The sequence below is a fragment of the Entelurus aequoreus genome, linkage group LG12, assembly GCF_033978785.1.
Source record: "Entelurus aequoreus isolate RoL-2023_Sb linkage group LG12, RoL_Eaeq_v1.1, whole genome shotgun sequence".
NCBI lineage: Eukaryota > Metazoa > Chordata > Actinopteri > Syngnathiformes > Syngnathidae > Entelurus > Entelurus aequoreus.
This window is the reverse complement of record NC_084742.1, coordinates 39351230-39369478: the sequence shown is the minus strand read 5'-3', so window position 1 is coordinate 39369478 and position 18249 is coordinate 39351230. Positions and strand designations below refer to the sequence as shown.

The 18249-nt window shown below is 37.0% G+C and overlaps 2 protein-coding genes across 3 annotated transcripts in view; one reads left to right on the top strand and one right to left on the bottom strand.

Annotated features, from left to right (window-relative positions):
* The first annotated feature begins 2430 nt into the window (after positions 1 to 2430).
* On the top strand, positions 2431 to 6827 carry ostc (oligosaccharyltransferase complex subunit). The gene is made up of 4 exons (XM_062065951.1): positions 2431 to 2643; positions 2989 to 3082; positions 6332 to 6529; positions 6604 to 6827. The coding sequence occupies exons 1-4, from the start codon at positions 2505 to 2507 to the stop codon at positions 6620 to 6622; spliced, it is 450 nt and encodes a 149-aa protein (XP_061921935.1). The 5' UTR covers positions 2431 to 2504; the 3' UTR covers positions 6623 to 6827.
* Positions 6828 to 7490: 663 nt separating this feature from the next.
* The window catches only part of etnppl (ethanolamine-phosphate phospho-lyase), a 38435-nt gene continuing 27676 nt past the window's right edge, over positions 7491 to 18249 (bottom strand). Inside the window, exons 6-11 of one of the 2 annotated variants that reach the window (XM_062065949.1) lie at positions 11873 to 11989; positions 11701 to 11783; positions 11408 to 11633; positions 9426 to 9580; positions 9136 to 9356; positions 7491 to 9048 (exon numbers count right to left, since the gene is read on the bottom strand). In XM_062065949.1, coding sequence (XP_061921933.1) covers positions 8951 to 9048; positions 9136 to 9356; positions 9426 to 9580; positions 11408 to 11633; positions 11701 to 11783; positions 11873 to 11989 — 900 coding nt within the window. In that variant the 3' untranslated portion in view covers positions 7491 to 8950. Of the gene's footprint in view, positions 9049 to 9135; positions 9357 to 9425; positions 9681 to 11407; positions 11634 to 11700; positions 11784 to 11872; positions 11990 to 18249 lie in introns of those variants that run through there. The other variant, XM_062065950.1, reaches the window with a different exon arrangement.

Here is an 18249-nt window from a genome sequence, read left to right as displayed (position 1 = left end):
ATCTAATGGATGCATAACGTAACCCCAGCCTCTACTGTAGCGTCTATTCTATGCGCCTTATAATGCGGTGCGCCTTATATGTGAACAAAGTTTTAAAATATGCCATTTATTGAAGGTGCGCCTTATAGTGCGGAAAATACGGTAGTTCACATTACTTTTTTAAATATCGTTCTAATGTGAACAAAATGTGCCCCTGGACTGATGTGCTCATGTCACATGATGCAAGTACGCATGAGGGAACTCTCCTGAAGGAATCAATAAAGTACTATCTATCTATCTATAGCTCCAATTCTAGTGGGCCTCAGTCCTGGTGCTTTAGTGGCAAGAGAGACATTGACTGCAGCGCTAAATCTTTCCCTGCCTGTTTTCTGATCATTTATACACTTTATTTTGTTAGTCACATTTTGAAGACGTATATGTCGGATAAACGTGACCTGATAGGTCAGACTGCAGTTGCATTTGGTACATATATTTATATCCACATATCAAAGGGCTGATTTATAAAAATAAAAATACTTTTTACTGTTCACACTGACATTAAAAGTTAGATACATATATGGGCAAACAAACCTGAAAACACAATTGTGAAATGGGAATGTGTGATCTCTTAAAATTTGTGGTGGAACTTTTTCAACGACATTTCTAAATTGTGGAAAGTCTTTGACGTTATAATTAATTTACATGACGTAATGTATTTTTAAACAACTTACTGGAAGTTTTCCTGATTTCGTTTTTAGTATTTTGTTTGTCTAGACCAGAGGTCCCCAAACTACGGCCCGCGGGCCGGATTCCGGCCCGCCAGCGTCCAAAATCAGGCCCACGGGAAGTCCCAATATAAAAACAAAACATTTTTTAAAAATTTTTCTTATCCACTTTGTACCATTTGCTACTCACAGTGTCTCCTAGCCGCTCAGGCAAATCATAATGTCTAAAAATGCATTTACTCGTCGATAACGTGACATCATCGCGTGCGCGGAAAGTGCGCTATATATATCTAATATATATGTATATCTATATGTATGTATGTATATATATATATATATATATATATATATATATATATATATATATATATATATATATATATATCTATATATATCTATATATATATATATATATCTATATATATATATATATATACAGTATATATATATATCTATATCTATCTATATATATATATATAGATAGATATAGATATATATATATTTGTGTGTATATATCTCTAATATATACATACTTGCCAACCTTGAGACCTCCGATATCGGGAGGTGGGGGCGTGGCTTAAATATATTTAAGCTAGAATTCACCAACTCATGCTATCCGGTAGATGGCAGTATTGTCCTGTTTAAGAATGTTACATATTTGCTGTTTACGCAGACGAACTGCTTTACGGTAGACTAAACGTGACTGCTGTTGTTGTGTGTTGTTACCGCGCTGGGAGGACGTAAATGAAACTGCCTGACAATAAACCCACATAAGAAACCAAGAACTCGCCCTCGATCATTCTACAGTTATGACGTCATTGGGCAGGCAAGCTGTTTATATTGTGGTAAAGCCGACGTGAGAACAGGCTGTCCCCACTCAGGTCCGCATTGAGCTGGAGGGGGCGTGGCCTCCAGCTCCGGCTGAATACCGGGAGTTTGTCGGGAGAACATTTCTGCTGGGAGGTTATCGGAAGAGGCGCTGAATACTGGGAGTCTCCCGCTAAAAACGGGAGGGTTGGCAAGTATGAATATATATATATCAAATATATATATCAAATATATATATATATATATATATATATATATATATATATATATATATATATATATATATATATATATATATATATATATATATATAAAATATATATATATATATATATATATATATATATATATATATAAAATATATATATATATATATATATATATATATATATATATATATATATATATATATATATCAAATATATATATATATATATATATATATATATATATATATATATATATATATATATATATATATATATATATATATATATATATAAATATATATATATATATATATATATATATATATATATATATATATATATATATATATATATATATATATATATATATATATATATATATATATATGTATGTATGTATGTATACATACAGCCCGGCCAAATTGTAAATATTTCATACATATTACTAAAAATGTACTTTATAGCAGAAAATACACTGAATTTGTACAAATACGGAAAATTCAGTGTTGAATGTTTTATGTCTGAATATCTTACTTGTATCATGTCTTGAGGGTTTGGTTAGTTACAGTACTTGAAAGCGATAAAACATGAAACAAGTGACAACATATTCATATTTATATTTCGTTATGTAGTAAAACTAACGTGCGAAAAAAATAAAAAGTAAACGCGACTTCACTTCCGGGACACGTCGCCGAAGAGCACACCAACGAAGAAGAAGAAGAGGAGGAGGAGGAAGCAGGATCTGCAAGAAGAGGACAGCATCATGGAGACTTTATACAGCATACCTTTTACTGTGCTGGAATGTCCCAATGTAAAACTGAAGAAACCTTCCTGGGTGCATATGCCGTCAGCCATGACAGTGTATGCTGTTGTTATTGTTTCCTACTTTCTCATCACCGGAGGTAAAGGCTAGCATGCTAACAGGCTAACGGGTTGTGGTAAGCTAGCATGTTAAAAGGGATGCTAATTTAATAGCGTGTAATAGGACACTAACACACTCGGGCTGCAATGTTACATATAAACGAAGTACAGGTTTGTGTTGATTAAGTTTTATACTTTGCTCGTCAAGTAGAAAAAGAGGCGAGCTAAAGTTCGAGCTAAGGTAGCATTAGAAACCCAGTTAACCAATTCCAAACGTTAAAGCTCCCAGATAGACCGCCAAGTTGGATAAACTTATATTTTAATGTGTTTTGCGTGTATATTTCTTTCAATGACCCTTTTATTGAATACGCGTCTTCCCCTGGCAGGAATCATCTATGACGTCATAGTGGAGCCTCCAAGTGTGGGCTCGATGACGGACGAGCATGGACATCAGAGACCTGTAGCCTTCCTTGCATACAGGTAATCACCCTTTTATCATGCAGCTGCTAATAATACTCAGACACATGCATCTTCTACCTAAGTAAACAACATATGCTCATATTTAGGTCATACTTGCCAACCTTGAGACCTCCGAATTCGGGAGATGGGGTGGGGTGGGCGGGGTTTGGTGGTAGCGGGGGTGTAAATTGTAGCGCCCCGGAAGAGTTAGTGCTGCAAGGGGTTCTGGGTATTTGTTCTGTTGTGTTCATGTTGTGTTACGATGCGGATGTTCTCATGAAATGTGTTTGTCATTCTTGTTTGGTGTGGGTTCACAGTGTGGCGCATATTTGTAACAGTGTTAAAGTGTTTTGTACCGCCACCCTCGGTGTGACCTGTATGGCTGTTGATAAAGTATGCCTTGCATTCACTTGTGCGTGTGAAAAGCCGTAGATATTATGTGATTGGGCCGGCACGCTGTTTGTGTGAAGGAAAAGCGGACGTGACGACAGGTTGTAGAGGACGCTAAAGGCAATTCCTTTAATATTGTTGTCCGGGCGGGAATCGGGAGAATGGTTGCCCCGGGAGATTTTCGGGAGGGGCACTGAAATTCGGGAGTCTCCCGGGAAAATCGGGAGGGTTGGCAAGTATGATTTAGGTACAGGCTATATTATTTCAAAGCGGATAACAAAGCCTCCTAATGTGGCTGCTGACGTATGTGGTAACATTTGTCGTCATTGTTGGTTGTTTTATTTTGTCAAACCTATTATTAATCCATCCATCCATTTTCTACCGCTTGTCCCTTTTATTAATTTACTTGGTAATTCACTTTCAGTTGTACCACGGTTCTATCTACCCTTCTGTTAAAATGAACGATGCACTTATTCTGCTGTTGTTTGGACACTTTACATTAGTTTTGGGCGATGCTACACATTTACGCATTGATCCAATCACATGGGCAGTATTGGCCATACTGATACTTGACATTTTCAAGATCATCATGTTTGGTCAGAATTATAACCGGACAAAAAGTACAGGTTGGTTGTGTAACAATATCAATTAAATTCTCACATTATTAACTAGATCCACTCGACATCCGGTAGCCCAGGGGGGGAGGTCCCCACCTATGCGGTCCCCACAGAGGTTTCTCATTGTGCCAATTGGGTTGAGTTTTTTTCTTGCCCTGATTTGGGATCTGAGCCATGGATGTCGATGTGGCTTGTGTAGCCCTTTGAGACATTTGTGATTAAGGGCTATATAAGTAAACGTTGATTGATTAATGAATATGTAAATGATTTCCTTCTACTGGTTTTTAATTTAAATTGTTTTTTGCCCTTAAAACCTCTAAAGGCCTTAGTGGCCACATCCATGGACAGCACCTTTTAGCTCTTATTTCCAAAATTGTGTACACTACTGAATTGGGGTCTTATGGCCGCTTATGTGGACACTTATACTGCCATATGGTGGTGTCAGAAGAGTATAACATACTGGAATTAGCATGTCACTAAACATGAAGTACACATTTGTGTATTTATGGACTAAGTACATCATATCAAAATATGATTCTTAGTTTTTATTCTAATTAGGGTCCAATAAGCCCAATTAGCAAAGAGAAATAAAAAAAAAGCATGTAAACAAACAGCTTGGGCCTTAAGAGGTTAAAAGGGAACTGCACTTTTTTGGGAATTTTGCCTCTCGTTCACAATCATTATGAAAGACATGACGGACTTTAACTTTTTTTTTTAATGCATTTTAATTTGTAAAAAAAGTCAGCTGACAATGGGAGGTCCCATAAAACCCTATAAAAACATCCGAAAAGCGCCAACAAAACTCTATTTCTATTTCGTAACTTGAATATTAACCAAGTATTAGTATTTGTATTGTAAGTGCTAATGCAGACAAACTATTTATTTGTGCCTATATGGACACCATCCTTCCTTGCTTGGGGAAGTTTATCGTAGATCATAAATCATGTCTCTCACCTGGATAGGAGAAGGATGAGGACATATTCCGACAAGTTGGTACATTTCTTTGCGAAGATTATGAGTCATTCTTCATCTAAACAGGACTAAAACAAGATTCTATAAGTCGGCATCCTAATGACAGCAGACATTGTAAGTGATGTTTGTTGGCTCTCAGGAAGTCTGCAGTGAGTAAGAATCATGACGTTGGAAAAAAAAGCAAACTTTGTGATACATTTTTTTAATTAATGAGCCGTGTATGCTTAAAATGGGCAAATTACGTAAATATTATATGTTGTTATAGATGTGCCTGTTACAACATTACATATATATTTACAGTGTGTATATAAAACCTAAGTGAAGGTGTTTGGATGTTTTTAAGTGCTCTAATAGGCAGAATAGTGGGATATCCATAGGCTTTGTTGTAAGCGGACTTTTGATCGCATTTATTTACAATTTAGAATGCACCAAAAAAGAAAAACATATATGCTGTTGTCTTACTTATAGACTTAGACTTAGATTTAGACTAACTTAATTGATCCACAAGGGAAAAGGTTCCACACAGTAGCTCAGTTACAAAGGATGAAAGGGTAAGGATGGAAAGGATAATGCACACAGGGGCACAAAAAGAGGGTGAAAACAAAAGGTAAAAGGTAGACTAAATATGTACCATAGTAGCAATATAATATATAACATACTGTATATGTAATATTTACATATATGTACAGCATATAATATATACTGATATATTATATTTTAATTATATTTTTCATATAATATATACAATATATAATAAATCCATATTACAATGTACAATATTACAGTATATGTAACAGCTGCAGCAAAAAAGGGCAGCATTATATAGAGAGTAGATCAAGTAGAAAATATACATTATAAACAAAGAGAGGTAGCTAACATAGAATGTTACTACATAAGAAGTATGAATGATAGGCAAAATTCCAAAAAAAAGTGCAGTTCCCCTTTAAAAGTCCTCCTGCGTCTAGGGACTTACTGAGTTTGAAAACAATAATTAAAATATATATGGATACTATACTTGGTATCATTACTGTCAATATTTGTATTGCTCTTCCTACCTTTCTTTACATTTAAGAGTTATATCGTACAGTTAACATATCCTCCTACAGTGTGTAGTACAGCATGCTTAGCTATTCATTGTCCTTCAGTGATAATGATAATTGTAAGAAACATAGTTTATTTGCCACCATGGAGGTAAGGATTGCTGACTTAGAAGTGGCTTTGCACTGTGAAATGACGTTAGCCGCTGGCAAGAATGCTACATTGCGCAACCCTAATGATCATGTCTTTTAAGGGTAAATGGACAGTACATCATGGAAGGACTGGCTTCCAGCTTCCTCTTCACAATGGGAGGCCTGGGCTTCATCATCCTGGACCGATCTAATGCGCCCAACATCCCTAAACTCAACCGCTTCTTGTTGCTCTTCATTGGCTTCGTCAGCGTGCTCCTCAGCTTCTTCATGGCCCGTGTGTTCATGCGCATGAAGCTACCGTAAGTCCATATATCCAATTCATAGAATACTGTTTGCATTTGGCTTACGCTTGACATGTTTTCCCCTTCTGTAGTGGTTATCTAATGGGATAAATGCACCAGCACCCTTGGATTCATTCAGTGTGGACTGATCTTGCTGAAGAGAAATCAAAGTTTGGACTCCAAAATCGATTAACAACTAGCACTGGAGATGTGTCAACCTTGCAGTGGAAAGTAGGTTGTTTTTATATATTAAAAAAAAAAGAAATAAACAAGAAATTATCCTGGCAGTTGCACTTTTGTCCACAATCCTACATTTGTTTTCGGTGCCCGAGGGGAATTTTTTTTCCCTCTGCTCATTTTTATTTAAAAAAGTGAATTATTTAATAATTAGATACAATATTAGATATTACAGTAGTTCCCTGCTGTTCTCAGGGTTATGTTCCATGACCCACAGAAAATAACAAACACAAATATTAAAAAGCCTACTTTGAATACTTGAAACCCGAGATATGCCTTTCACAGTTATTTGACACATTTATAATTTAGTTTCACAGATTGATAAGTACAGGCATACAGTTTTGTACTTGCAAAACTTGCAGTTAAACATGTCTAGTCAAAACATTTTGCTGCTGGTAAATGTGAGTAACTTGACCTGTGAGACAGCACCCTCTGCTGGATTCATAGCTGCAGCACTTCTTTTTTTTTTAACCAGCAAATACTGCAATCAAACGGCTGTCTATTAACTTTCTATTTATCTACAAAAAAAACTATTTACGATTAAAAACAAATATGTACAAGCAGAACCACAAATAAGCAGAGATCCACTGTACAATGATTTGCTTTGTCACTAAAACACAAAGCTAGGATGAAAATGTTTTGTTCAGATAGCTTATTGAGATTAATCATTGGATATGTTTCTTTAATGCAAATATTGAATCAATCGTCCTCAATTTTTATGTATGCCACACAGGGTGGAAAAAGTTTGGACAGCCCTAAAATACAAATCAAATGTCGGGATTCAAAAGGACCAAATGGAAAAAAAGACACACAAGCATATTTTTGTTCCATGGTGCATTCATTCACTTCAAGGGTGATGAAAGTGTCAAGTCTTTCCAAATATTATTGCACATGTGAAACAGTCGCTAATTACACAAATAGAAGCCACATATTGCACCAGCTTTTGTAAATTAAAGTCATATCTGATTAGTATTTAGATTAGTAGCACCCACTGAAATTAAACATTCTAAAATACAGTGAAGATAACCTGCAAAATCAGCAGTTTATCAAATACTTGCTCTCACTTTAATTTAATTGTTTGAAGTTCTCTTGTTAATGTGTTCCGACCTCCTCCATTGTGACCCTTAATGCACTATTCCTCAGTGTGTCTCCTTGAGTTCCCAATTAGGATAAATGATAATGCGAAACAAAAGTCATGTTATTAAAACAACAACCAAGCAAGCATTGCATGTTCTCTTAAATCTGCAGCTTATCAATATCAATGTTTTAAAATGAAGGTTTCTGGTCTCTTGGTGTTTTGAAGGGTTGATGTGCGCCGCCCTGCTATGATGAGTCACCAGTGGAACCTTAAAACAAAAAACATACAAATACATGTATTTTTTTTTTTACTAAAGACTATCTTTCCTAATAGAAGGCAGTAGAGTATTAAATACTCTACTGCCTACTGTTGAGCCTCTACATTTTAGTGGCTCAACTCAGAATATTAGGTATCTGTTAAGGGTAAGGCGTTTGTCTCACAATTAATATGCAGCCAAAATAATACAATTTAGAGTAAATATAAGATACACCAATACATGTTTTAAAAAAGTCCCACAAATACATTTAATAATTAAAATATATGTATTTTAATTTAGTCTTTTTTTTTCCTTTTTTCTTTTTAACAATATATATGCATTTATTTGGTATAAGGGATTGATTTGGATCAATGCAATTTTGTTTTCTAATTGATGCTATTTTGATTGAGTTAATGATTGAAGAAAATATGTACTATAATACATATGTTTATTAAAAGTTGTTTACAGTATTTAGAGTAGGTGTTTAAACACGTTTTTTTTATTATTATTTAGTTTCACAAATCATCTTCAAATATGTGCTGTAATAATTCTAAATCAATTTGAAATAATATTTTGGTACACAAATCATGATAGTCTGATTTTATAGTATACAATAAAATATGGTGTTTATTTAGAGTAAGGCTTTTATTTGTACCAATGCAGTCAATGTTTAAATATTGTGTTAGACAAACAATGAATGCACTTTATGACGAAACTGGGATATCATAGTACTATCCAGTGGCACCATCTAATATTTTTTTCATGAAGGGGAGAATTATTTTGGGGTCCGGGTTCATTTATAAAAATATGTATACATTTTCTAAATATGTGTACATTATTCATTAATTTTTTTAAAGCATGCTGTCTATTAGGGCGCAGGCCAATATTTTCTAAAGTGTATTTTATTGACGCCATTCACTCCATTTAGTAAGTTGGCTGTCTTCATTCCTGTTGCCACTTCAATTTCTGTGAAGAAACAAAACAAACACATAAAATGCATTAAATGGCGAGCCGCCATTTATGCTTAAGAGATGTGATGACTTCCTGTTGCACCTGTGAGTACGTGGTCAAGTTTGTCCACCACAAAGTCGGCATTGTCGGTGTCGAAGCACATGGGCGGCTTGAACTTCAGCACGTTGCGATGAGGTCCGTCTGCGCTGAGGAGTACTCGCTGCTCCTTTAAGCGATAAATGACCTCTCGGGCCTCTGCTGTGGCCGGGGTCAACTTTAAGCGGTCCTTCACCAGCTCTGCCCCCACAAACAGGCCGCGACCCCTGCATGGAGCCCACATGTTTAGTCCTGCCGCCCTCGCCTGCGTCCTTTATGAAAGTGATGCTTTTTACCTGATATCACCGATGAGAGGATGCTTCTCTTTCTGAGCCTCCAGCAGAGAGATCAGGTACTCGCCTACTTGCAAAGCTTTCGCCTGCAGATCCTCCTTCACGATCACATCCAGGACGGCCAGACCGATGGCGCACGACACTGGGTTGCCTCCGAACTGGGAAATGGAAACCACGCACACATAGGAAAGACGCTATCATGGAGGTCAGCGTCCCTGCGTTACAGTTACCGTGCAATGGACGCTTCATTTGAGACACCTGCACAATCAAATAATTTGGGAATACATTAACACTTTAAATTGTAATGTATGATTCTATTAATTTTATAATATATATTTATATAAAGTACAGGCCAGAAGTTTGGACACACCTTCTCATTCAATGTATTTTGTTTATTTTCATGACCATTGTAGATTGTCACTGAAGGCATCAAAACTATGAATGAACATGTGGAGTTATGAACTTAACTGAAAACATGTTTTTTATTCTAGTTTCTTCAAAATAGTCACCTTGCTCTGATTACTTTTTCGCACACTCTTGGCATTCTCTCGATGAGTTTCAAGAAGTAGTCACCTGAAAGGGTTCTCACTTCACAGGCGTGCTTGAAGCTCATGGAGAGAATGCCAAGAGTGTGCAAAGCAGTAATCGAAGCAAAGGGTGGCTATTTTGAAGAAACTAGAATATAAAACATGTTAGAACTGCAATAAACAGAGCAATTGAGAGGAGACACAAACACGACACAGAACAAACCAAAAGTAGTGAAACAAAAATGAATATTATCAACAACAGTATCAATATTACTTACAATTTCAACATAGCAGTGATTAAAAATCCCTCATTGACATTATCATTAGAAATTTATAAAAAAACAATAGTGTCACAGTAGCTTACACTTGCATCGCAACTCATAAGCTTGACAACACACTGTCCAATATTTTCACAAAGATAAAATAAGTCATATTTTTGGTTCGTTTAATAGTTGAAACAAATTTACATTATTGCAATCAGTTGATAAAACATTGTCCTTTACAATTATAAAAGCTTTTTACAAAAATCTACTACTCTGCTTGCATGTCAGCAGACTTGGGTAGATCCTGCTGAAATCCTATGTATTGAATGAATAGAGAATCCTTTTGAATCGGGAAAATATCGTTTTTGAATCGAGAATCGCGTTGAATCGGAAAAAAAACGATTTTGAATCGAATCGTGACCCCAAGAATCAATAATGAATCGAATCGTGGGACACCCAAAGATTCTCAGCCCTAATTACTACTTACATTTGAAATATGAAAATAAATCTTCAACAGTAAATATTGCAGGACTATTTCCACAAAAAATATTATATAACTACAATGTATAATAATCACTAATAATACTACATAATACACAATAATTCAACTAACTAATATACTACAGTGATTTTAAAATATTTAATTCTATCTGTACTTGCACTAATTAATATACAATATTTAATTACATGATTTGCTTTTATTGGTGCTCATACTCCTTAATATAAACTATTGAATTAAATCACATTATTTCATTCTACTGGTACTCATACTACTTAATATAAAATATGAAAGGAAATCTCTCAATAGTAAACATAGCATACACAATGCTAATACCACAGAAATAATTACTACATAACTACAATGATTAGCCATCACTAGTAATAAATCATAATACACATACCTAATATAACTTCAGGTATTTTAATTGAAAATAATTATTTCGTAATATTTGTTGCAAACACTTTACTAGTAATACAATACAGTAATGTAGAATACTACTAATATATTATTGTTTCAACAACAACAATAAACAAACTTGGTGATTCGGACTAAATTCAATTATTTTATACAACGTATTGAAGATCTAATAATAGCGTCTAACAATTAATACTACAAACTCAGACATTATGATTGTGGATATTATTGCATATGATACAGGTTAATTATTTCTCAATAATGATAACACACTCTTACTGTATTAAAGTACTCCATCCTTGACGACATGAAGGCCTCAGCCACCTTCCTGCTTGTGACCACACATGACAACGGGTGTCCGTTCCCTATTGGTTTGCCCATGGTAACGATGTCGGGCACAAAGTCATCGCCCTGGAGTTGGAAGGCCCAAAAGTGGGTACCCACCCGTCCGAAGCCCACTTGGACTTCGTCTGCAATAAAAAGTCCTCCTGCTTTGCGCACATGCCTGCAGAGAGAGGTATGAGCGCACCAAAAGAGGCTTGGAAGATGAACGTGTCTCTAGGAGTACGTACTGCGCCACCTGCTGGAAGTAGCCCGCGGGGGGAATGACCTGTCCGCCACAACTCTGCAGTGACTCCGCGATAATAGCGGCTACCTGCAAAACAATGGTAATAAAGACTGAGCATCATTTGTATTCACGCAAACTCCCTTTGTGTAGTTACAATAAAGAATGAACCACAGCACCTTGCCTCCTTTGTCCTGCACTCGCTCTACGATGTCTCGGACTTCATCTGCGTACGCCGTTGCAGGATCAGGATGGTCTCTTCTGTACTTGCCTCGGTATACATCTGGGCTCGAGGCCTGAGGAAGAAACACTGCAAAATAACAGCGTATGAACCTTTTTACAGATATGCAGTCGAGCGGTAACTAGGAACGCTCCAGCCGGAGGAGTTAATGTTTTATATCATAGTTTACTGAGACAGGTTCTGAAATCTGTGCCGAGGCTAAAGTTGGTAAGTATACCATCGTAATTCCTAGGCTGGGATGGGTGGGAATAGAAACATGAATAATTCATCGCTGTGAGCGTTGGGCAATCAGCTCTCTAGTTGTCCGCCTGCCACTGGTTTTTGACTTGTCTGCATTCAATAGCGTCACATTCTTTCTGGACAGCAAAAGATTTGCTTTTGTGCTGCTCGTGAATGTAAAAAGTGATCAAAGTGACATGTCTGTAGTAGCCAGGTCTCCATGGCTTTTGAAAGGACTTTTTGGGATCTTTAGGAGACCCTGGTCTGAAGACCGAAGGGTAGGACCACAACAAATCAGTGATATACTTAGGGGCCCCACCATGCAGTACACGGCAAGTCACTGACCACTGCCTGAGAGACACAGGTGTTACCCCGGGTGAGGAGTCAGTTTAGCCAGAACTAACCAGCGCCTGGCTGGAAAGTTCCCGCACACATTGCGTTTGTCGTAGAATAACACATTATTCACATTTTCTCCAGAGATCGTGCCATAGGTGCACATGCAGTCTACTGAGGTGGCAAGTTATGTATGACGTGACAAATCATTAGAGACAACAATCTTAGTGTCATCGGTCTCAGCGAGACGTGGTTAAACACCGATGAATGTTTTCCGCTTAACAAGGCATCTCCTACGAGTTCACATGTAGCTCAGAATATATTCGTAGATTCCACCAATCCGAGGCCTCTCAGCTGCAAAGCCACACTCACATATCTGCTGCTCATGTCTACGTATTTCATACTGCTGAAGAAGGAAACATGAAAGATGATAAATCATGCTGATTAAGTTTCTAATTGTTCAAATGTTGGCTACAAACATGCGAGACTGCATGGTGTGTTGAATAAACACATTGTTGGAAAATTGTCAAAATTGATCTGTTCTAAAAAATATGTCTTAAACGTGAGCTAAATAATGACACCAAGACCCAGGATAGCTGAGCTAAGGGAAAATGGGTTCCATTCCCAGTCAGGTCGTTAGGTAACTTAAACATCTCCCAAGTTTTGTTTCACTTCCATCGTAGTTTATAAAGACGGTCTTCGGTTTGATTTGTCATTGGGCCCCGGAATCTTCCCTCAAGAAGACAAAGGATATATCAGTGGTTCACACTTGGCCACCAACAAGGGGTACTGGGTTTGAATCCTGGACTGGTAACTCGGTAGCTTAGAGAGCTCCAATGTTTTGTTTAATCTATATCGTAGTTGTAACTGAGACAGGGCTCCTCAATTTGTCATTGGGGCCCGTAATCTTCTCTTAAGAGCTATTGTGTCTGTCATAGTTTACTGATTGCACTTGTATGTGGGAAGAAATGGCTCAGTGGTTAAGACTCCCGCCTCTCACTCAGTAGGATTGACTTCAAATCCATAACCTCAACAATCTAGTTTTTTGTTTCACCTCTATCATAGTTTAATGATTGCATTTGTATATGAGCAAAAATCATGAATCACATGAACCCAGGATAGCTCAACGGTAAACACTGTGGGCTCCAAATAAAGAGGTACCAGCTTCAAATCCCAGTTGGTTTGATATTTAACTTCGGTTCAAAATAGTGTTTCACCTCAATGGTATTTAACTACGACAGGTGTCATAATTACAATAGTGAATGACCTAGACTCTGAAATTTGTGACTAACAAGACCAAGGGTAGCTGAGTGGTTAAAGCAGCTAGCTCCCAATCAAAGGGGTCTGGGTTCAAATCTCACCCAGGTCCATCGGTAAGTATGAAAGCTCCAGCGGCAAGAGCAAATGTTTTATATCATAGTTTACTGAGACAGTTTCTCAATTAAATATGTCATTGGGGCTCGAAATCTTGTCTCAATCAGCTCTCTTCGGTCTGACTAATTAAAAGGAACAGTGGGAAAAAAGAAACAATTCTAATTGGATGATGAAAAACAAGAGAAAAAAAATGGGATAATATAAAACAGGTTAATAAGGGACAATAATTAATATAAAGAAAAAAACAATTGTTAAAGGAAAGTCATATTCATATTATTATTATCATATTCTAAAAAAAAGACTTACTTACATGTGTTTTTCATGCATCTTTGTTTATTTTTTATTATTATCATCCAATTTCAATGTGTTCTTCATATTTGTTTTTTGTTAACCTTTGTTTTTTAATTATCCAATTGCAATTAGTCAGACCGAGGAGAGCTATTTGGTCAGCACTCACAATGATTAATTATTCATGTTCCTATTCCCATCCATCCCAGCCTAGGAATTACTGATGGTACACTTACCAACTTTAGCCTCGGCACACAGGAGGAGCTAACCCCCGAGGTTACCCTTGATTTTGGACTATAGACTATTTGTTATGATTATTACCCATACTTACCTTTTTAACTATAAGTTAATTAACCAGCTACCACTTAGCTTTACTCTATGCAGGGGAGGTGAAACACCCCCACATTGTCCGGCGTCCCCACTCCTGCATATTTTGGCTTGGCAAGTCGATCGACCTGACTGGGATTGAACCCAGAACCCTTTGATTGGGAGCTAGCTGTTTATCCATTCAGCTATTGTTGGTCTTCTTGAGACAAGATTTCGGGCCCCAATGACATATTCAATTGAGAACCTGTCTCAGTAAACTCTGATATAAAACATTACCTCTTCTAGCTGGAGCTGTCCTTGTTACTGCTTGACCTGACTGGGATTTGAACCCAGTACCTTTTGATTGGGAGCTAGCTGCTTAACCATTCAGCTATTCTTGGTATTCTTGAGACACGATTTCGGGCCCCAATGACATATTTAATTGAGACCCTGTCTCTGTAAACTATGATGTAAAAACTTACCAAGTTTCCTATCGACTTGACTGGGAGTGAGCTGCTCTGACCACTCTGCTATCTTTGGTCTATTTAAGGACAGTTTTCGCGCCCCGATGACATGTTTAATTGAGAACCTGTCTCCCTAAACCACAATGATAGTGAAACAAAACACTGACTCCTTAAGGAGATTTGAACCAAGCACCCCTTGATTTGTGGTCAACGGTGTTAACCACTCAGCTGTCCCGGGTCTTATTAAGACACGATTCCGGGTCCCAACGACAAATATAATCGAGGACCCGTCTCAGTAAACTACGACGGAGGTGAAACAAAACTCAGGAGCTTTGGTAAGTTAGTGATCAAGCTGACTGGATTTTAACTCAGTCCCCTTTGATTGGGAGGTAGCTGCGTTAACCACTCAGCTATCTTGGTCTTTACCAGGATAGATTTCGGGCCCCAACTACATATTTAATCCTGAATCTATGATCGAGATGGGATAAAACACTAACTTTTCCGACTGGAGCTTTGTAAGTTACCTATCAGGTCTGACTAGGCTTCAAATCCAGTAGCGCTTGTTGATGAAGCAACGGTTTTATGGTGCGGATCCTTTTTATCCATCTGGGCCAGTGTCTTTTTGCACCTCGGCATTGATTTGATACAGACTCATTTGCCAGATCTGAAATCGCTTTGGGCCAAATCTGGTCCAAAGCAGCGAAAAACAAGGTCACATACGGCCCAAATATGGCACACATGCGTTACCCAAATATTACATTCGGACCAGATGTGGTCCAAGTTTTTACCAAAACCTTTTTGGCATTGATTTGCATCATATTTTAATGTGTCTACAAAGAAAATAAAGTTTCTCTATTTAAAGTAATTACGACAATTCTTGATTAGGTTTAAAAAATTAAAAAAAAGCTGTTTATTGACGGTAACAAAATGCACCATTACATTCCAAATAATTAGCAGCACATTATTGTACAAAACATGTAAACAAGATATCTAATAAAACACAAGACTTCCATTAGAATTATTCAACAGTAAACATCACTATTCAAGTAGTGTTTGTTTATATTGTTTTATATATTCAGTGAAATGATGTTCTTCTGAGCTTGGTTTGTGAAATATATTGCAAAAATAAACACTCATTAAACAAAATTAAAATAAATAAACATGGTTAAAAAAATTATAATAATAAATTACCAATCAGCTCTCCTGGAGTCTGGGAAAGAGACAACATTCTAAATGAATAATGAAAAACAAAAGAAAAAAAAATGGGATAATAAAAAAATGGGGAACAATGGATACAAATAACATAAGAATAAATTAAAGGAAATGTCATATTTGCTTGAATTATTATCATATCAATTGTTGATAATTATTATTAAAAAAAAGACTATGTGTTTTTCATATTTGTTTTTATTAACCTTTGTTTTTTTAATTATCCAATTTCAATTATTTCTTTCTTTAATTATCCAATTGCAATTAGTCAGACCGAGGGGAGCTGATTACTCAACACTCACAATGATTAATTATTCATGTTCCTATTCCCACCCATCCAGCCTAGGAATTACTTAAGGTACACTTACCAATTTTAGCCTCGGCACACAGGAGGAGCTAACCCCCGAGGTTACCCTTGACTTTTGGACTATAGACTATTTGTTATGATTATTACCCATACTTACATTTTTAACTATAAGTTAATGGACCAGCTACCACTTAGCTTTACTCTGTGTGGGGGAGGTGAAACACACCCACATTGTCCCCACTCCTGCATTCTTTGGCTTGGCAAGCCCATCGACCTGACTGAGATTTGAACCCAGAACCCTTTGATTGGGAGCTAAAACATTAACTCCCCCGGCTAGGGCTTTCCTAGTTACCGCTCGACCTGACCATATATGTATACTGTATGTATGTATGTATATGTACATATATTTGTATATACTGTATATATTTACATATGTATACACACACACACACACACACACACACACACCTATAAGTACTTATATATACTTATACTTACTTATATATCAGGTGCGCTCCGAACTCAGAGCACTGTTTCGAGAGATCAAGTGAAGGATGTGACTCATTTAAATTCTCTTTTAGTACAGGGAAACGTGCATTTTGGTGTTTGAATGTTTTTAATTAGTTACTTTGTTTGGTGTACTTCAGTTAGTTTTGTATTGTTTTGAAGTTATTTACTTTTGCTTTGCATAGTTGCTGTTTCTTTTTTCTTTTGTGCGATTATCTTAGTGATATTTATTTTTGTCTTCATGTCACTATCTTAATGCATTGTATTCTTCCCTAGAGGTCTATACTAGTGTCAATTATTGTAACAATATATAACAAAAAGTTTATATGTTTGTATTCAGTCTCAGTGTCTCATTTGGTGTCTAAACCTGATGTGGCCTTAACACGAAACTTGCACTGGTTCTAGGAGCCATTTTATACCCAGTGGCGTTGTCAGCTTTTTCTTTATTTCAGTATTCAAATTGACTTGTTGAATTTGACCGCTCTTGCCACATTTGCCTTATTTCACCTCAGCGATCTGCTTTTGCCTTGTCCGATTTATTGCCGTCTGTGTTTCACCAGTGGTTCCCTGATGCGACCACGCTGGTGCTCCCTCTGTTGCTAACTTGGCACCTAATAAACAAACCTTCCACCTGCAAGTCGCTGCGGTCTCTGCATCTTGGGGTCACGATGCCTGCTGACATGCCAGAAGGTAAACATTTTAATGTTATTCAAATATTACCCTATTATATAATATAAGCACAATGCATGCCATTATCTATACAATACATTTTAATGGGAAGATTTTATACTTTTTAAACAATTTTTCACATATAAAAAATTAAATACACTATATTGCCAAAAGTATTTGGCCACCCATCCAAATGATCAGAATCAGGCGTCCTAATCACTTGGCCCGGCCACAGGTGTATGAAATCAAGCACTTAGGCATGGAGACTGTTTCTACAAACATGTGTGAAAGAATGTGCTGCTCTCAGGAGCTCAGTGATTTCCAGCGTGGGACTGTCATAGGATGCCACCTGTGCAACAAATCTCGTCGTGACATTTCCTCGCTCCTAAATATTTTAAAGTCAACTGTCAGCTTTATTATAAGAAAATGGAAGAGTTTGGGAACAACAGCAACTCAGCCACGAAGTGGCAGGCCACATAAACTGACAGAGAGGGGTCAGCGGATGCTGCTACAGTTGCTACAGAGCTCCAAACTTCATGTGGCCTTCCAATTAGCCCACGTACAGTACACAGAGAGCGTCATTGAATGGGTTTCCATGGCCGATCAGCTGCATCTAAGCCATACATCACCAAGTCCAAT

Excerpts from the sequence above, each read along its gene's own strand:
- ostc (XM_062065951.1), top strand. The coding sequence starts at position 2,505 with ATGGAGACTTTATACAGCATACCTTTTACTGTGCTGGAATGTCCCAAT. Across the intron at positions 2,644-2,988 it reads CTACTTTCTCATCACCGGAG|GAATCATCTATGACGTCATA; the intron begins GTAAAGGCTAGC and ends TTCCCCTGGCAG. Across the intron at positions 3,083-6,331 it reads GTAGCCTTCCTTGCATACAG|GGTAAATGGACAGTACATCA; the intron begins GTAATCACCCTT and ends ATGTCTTTTAAG.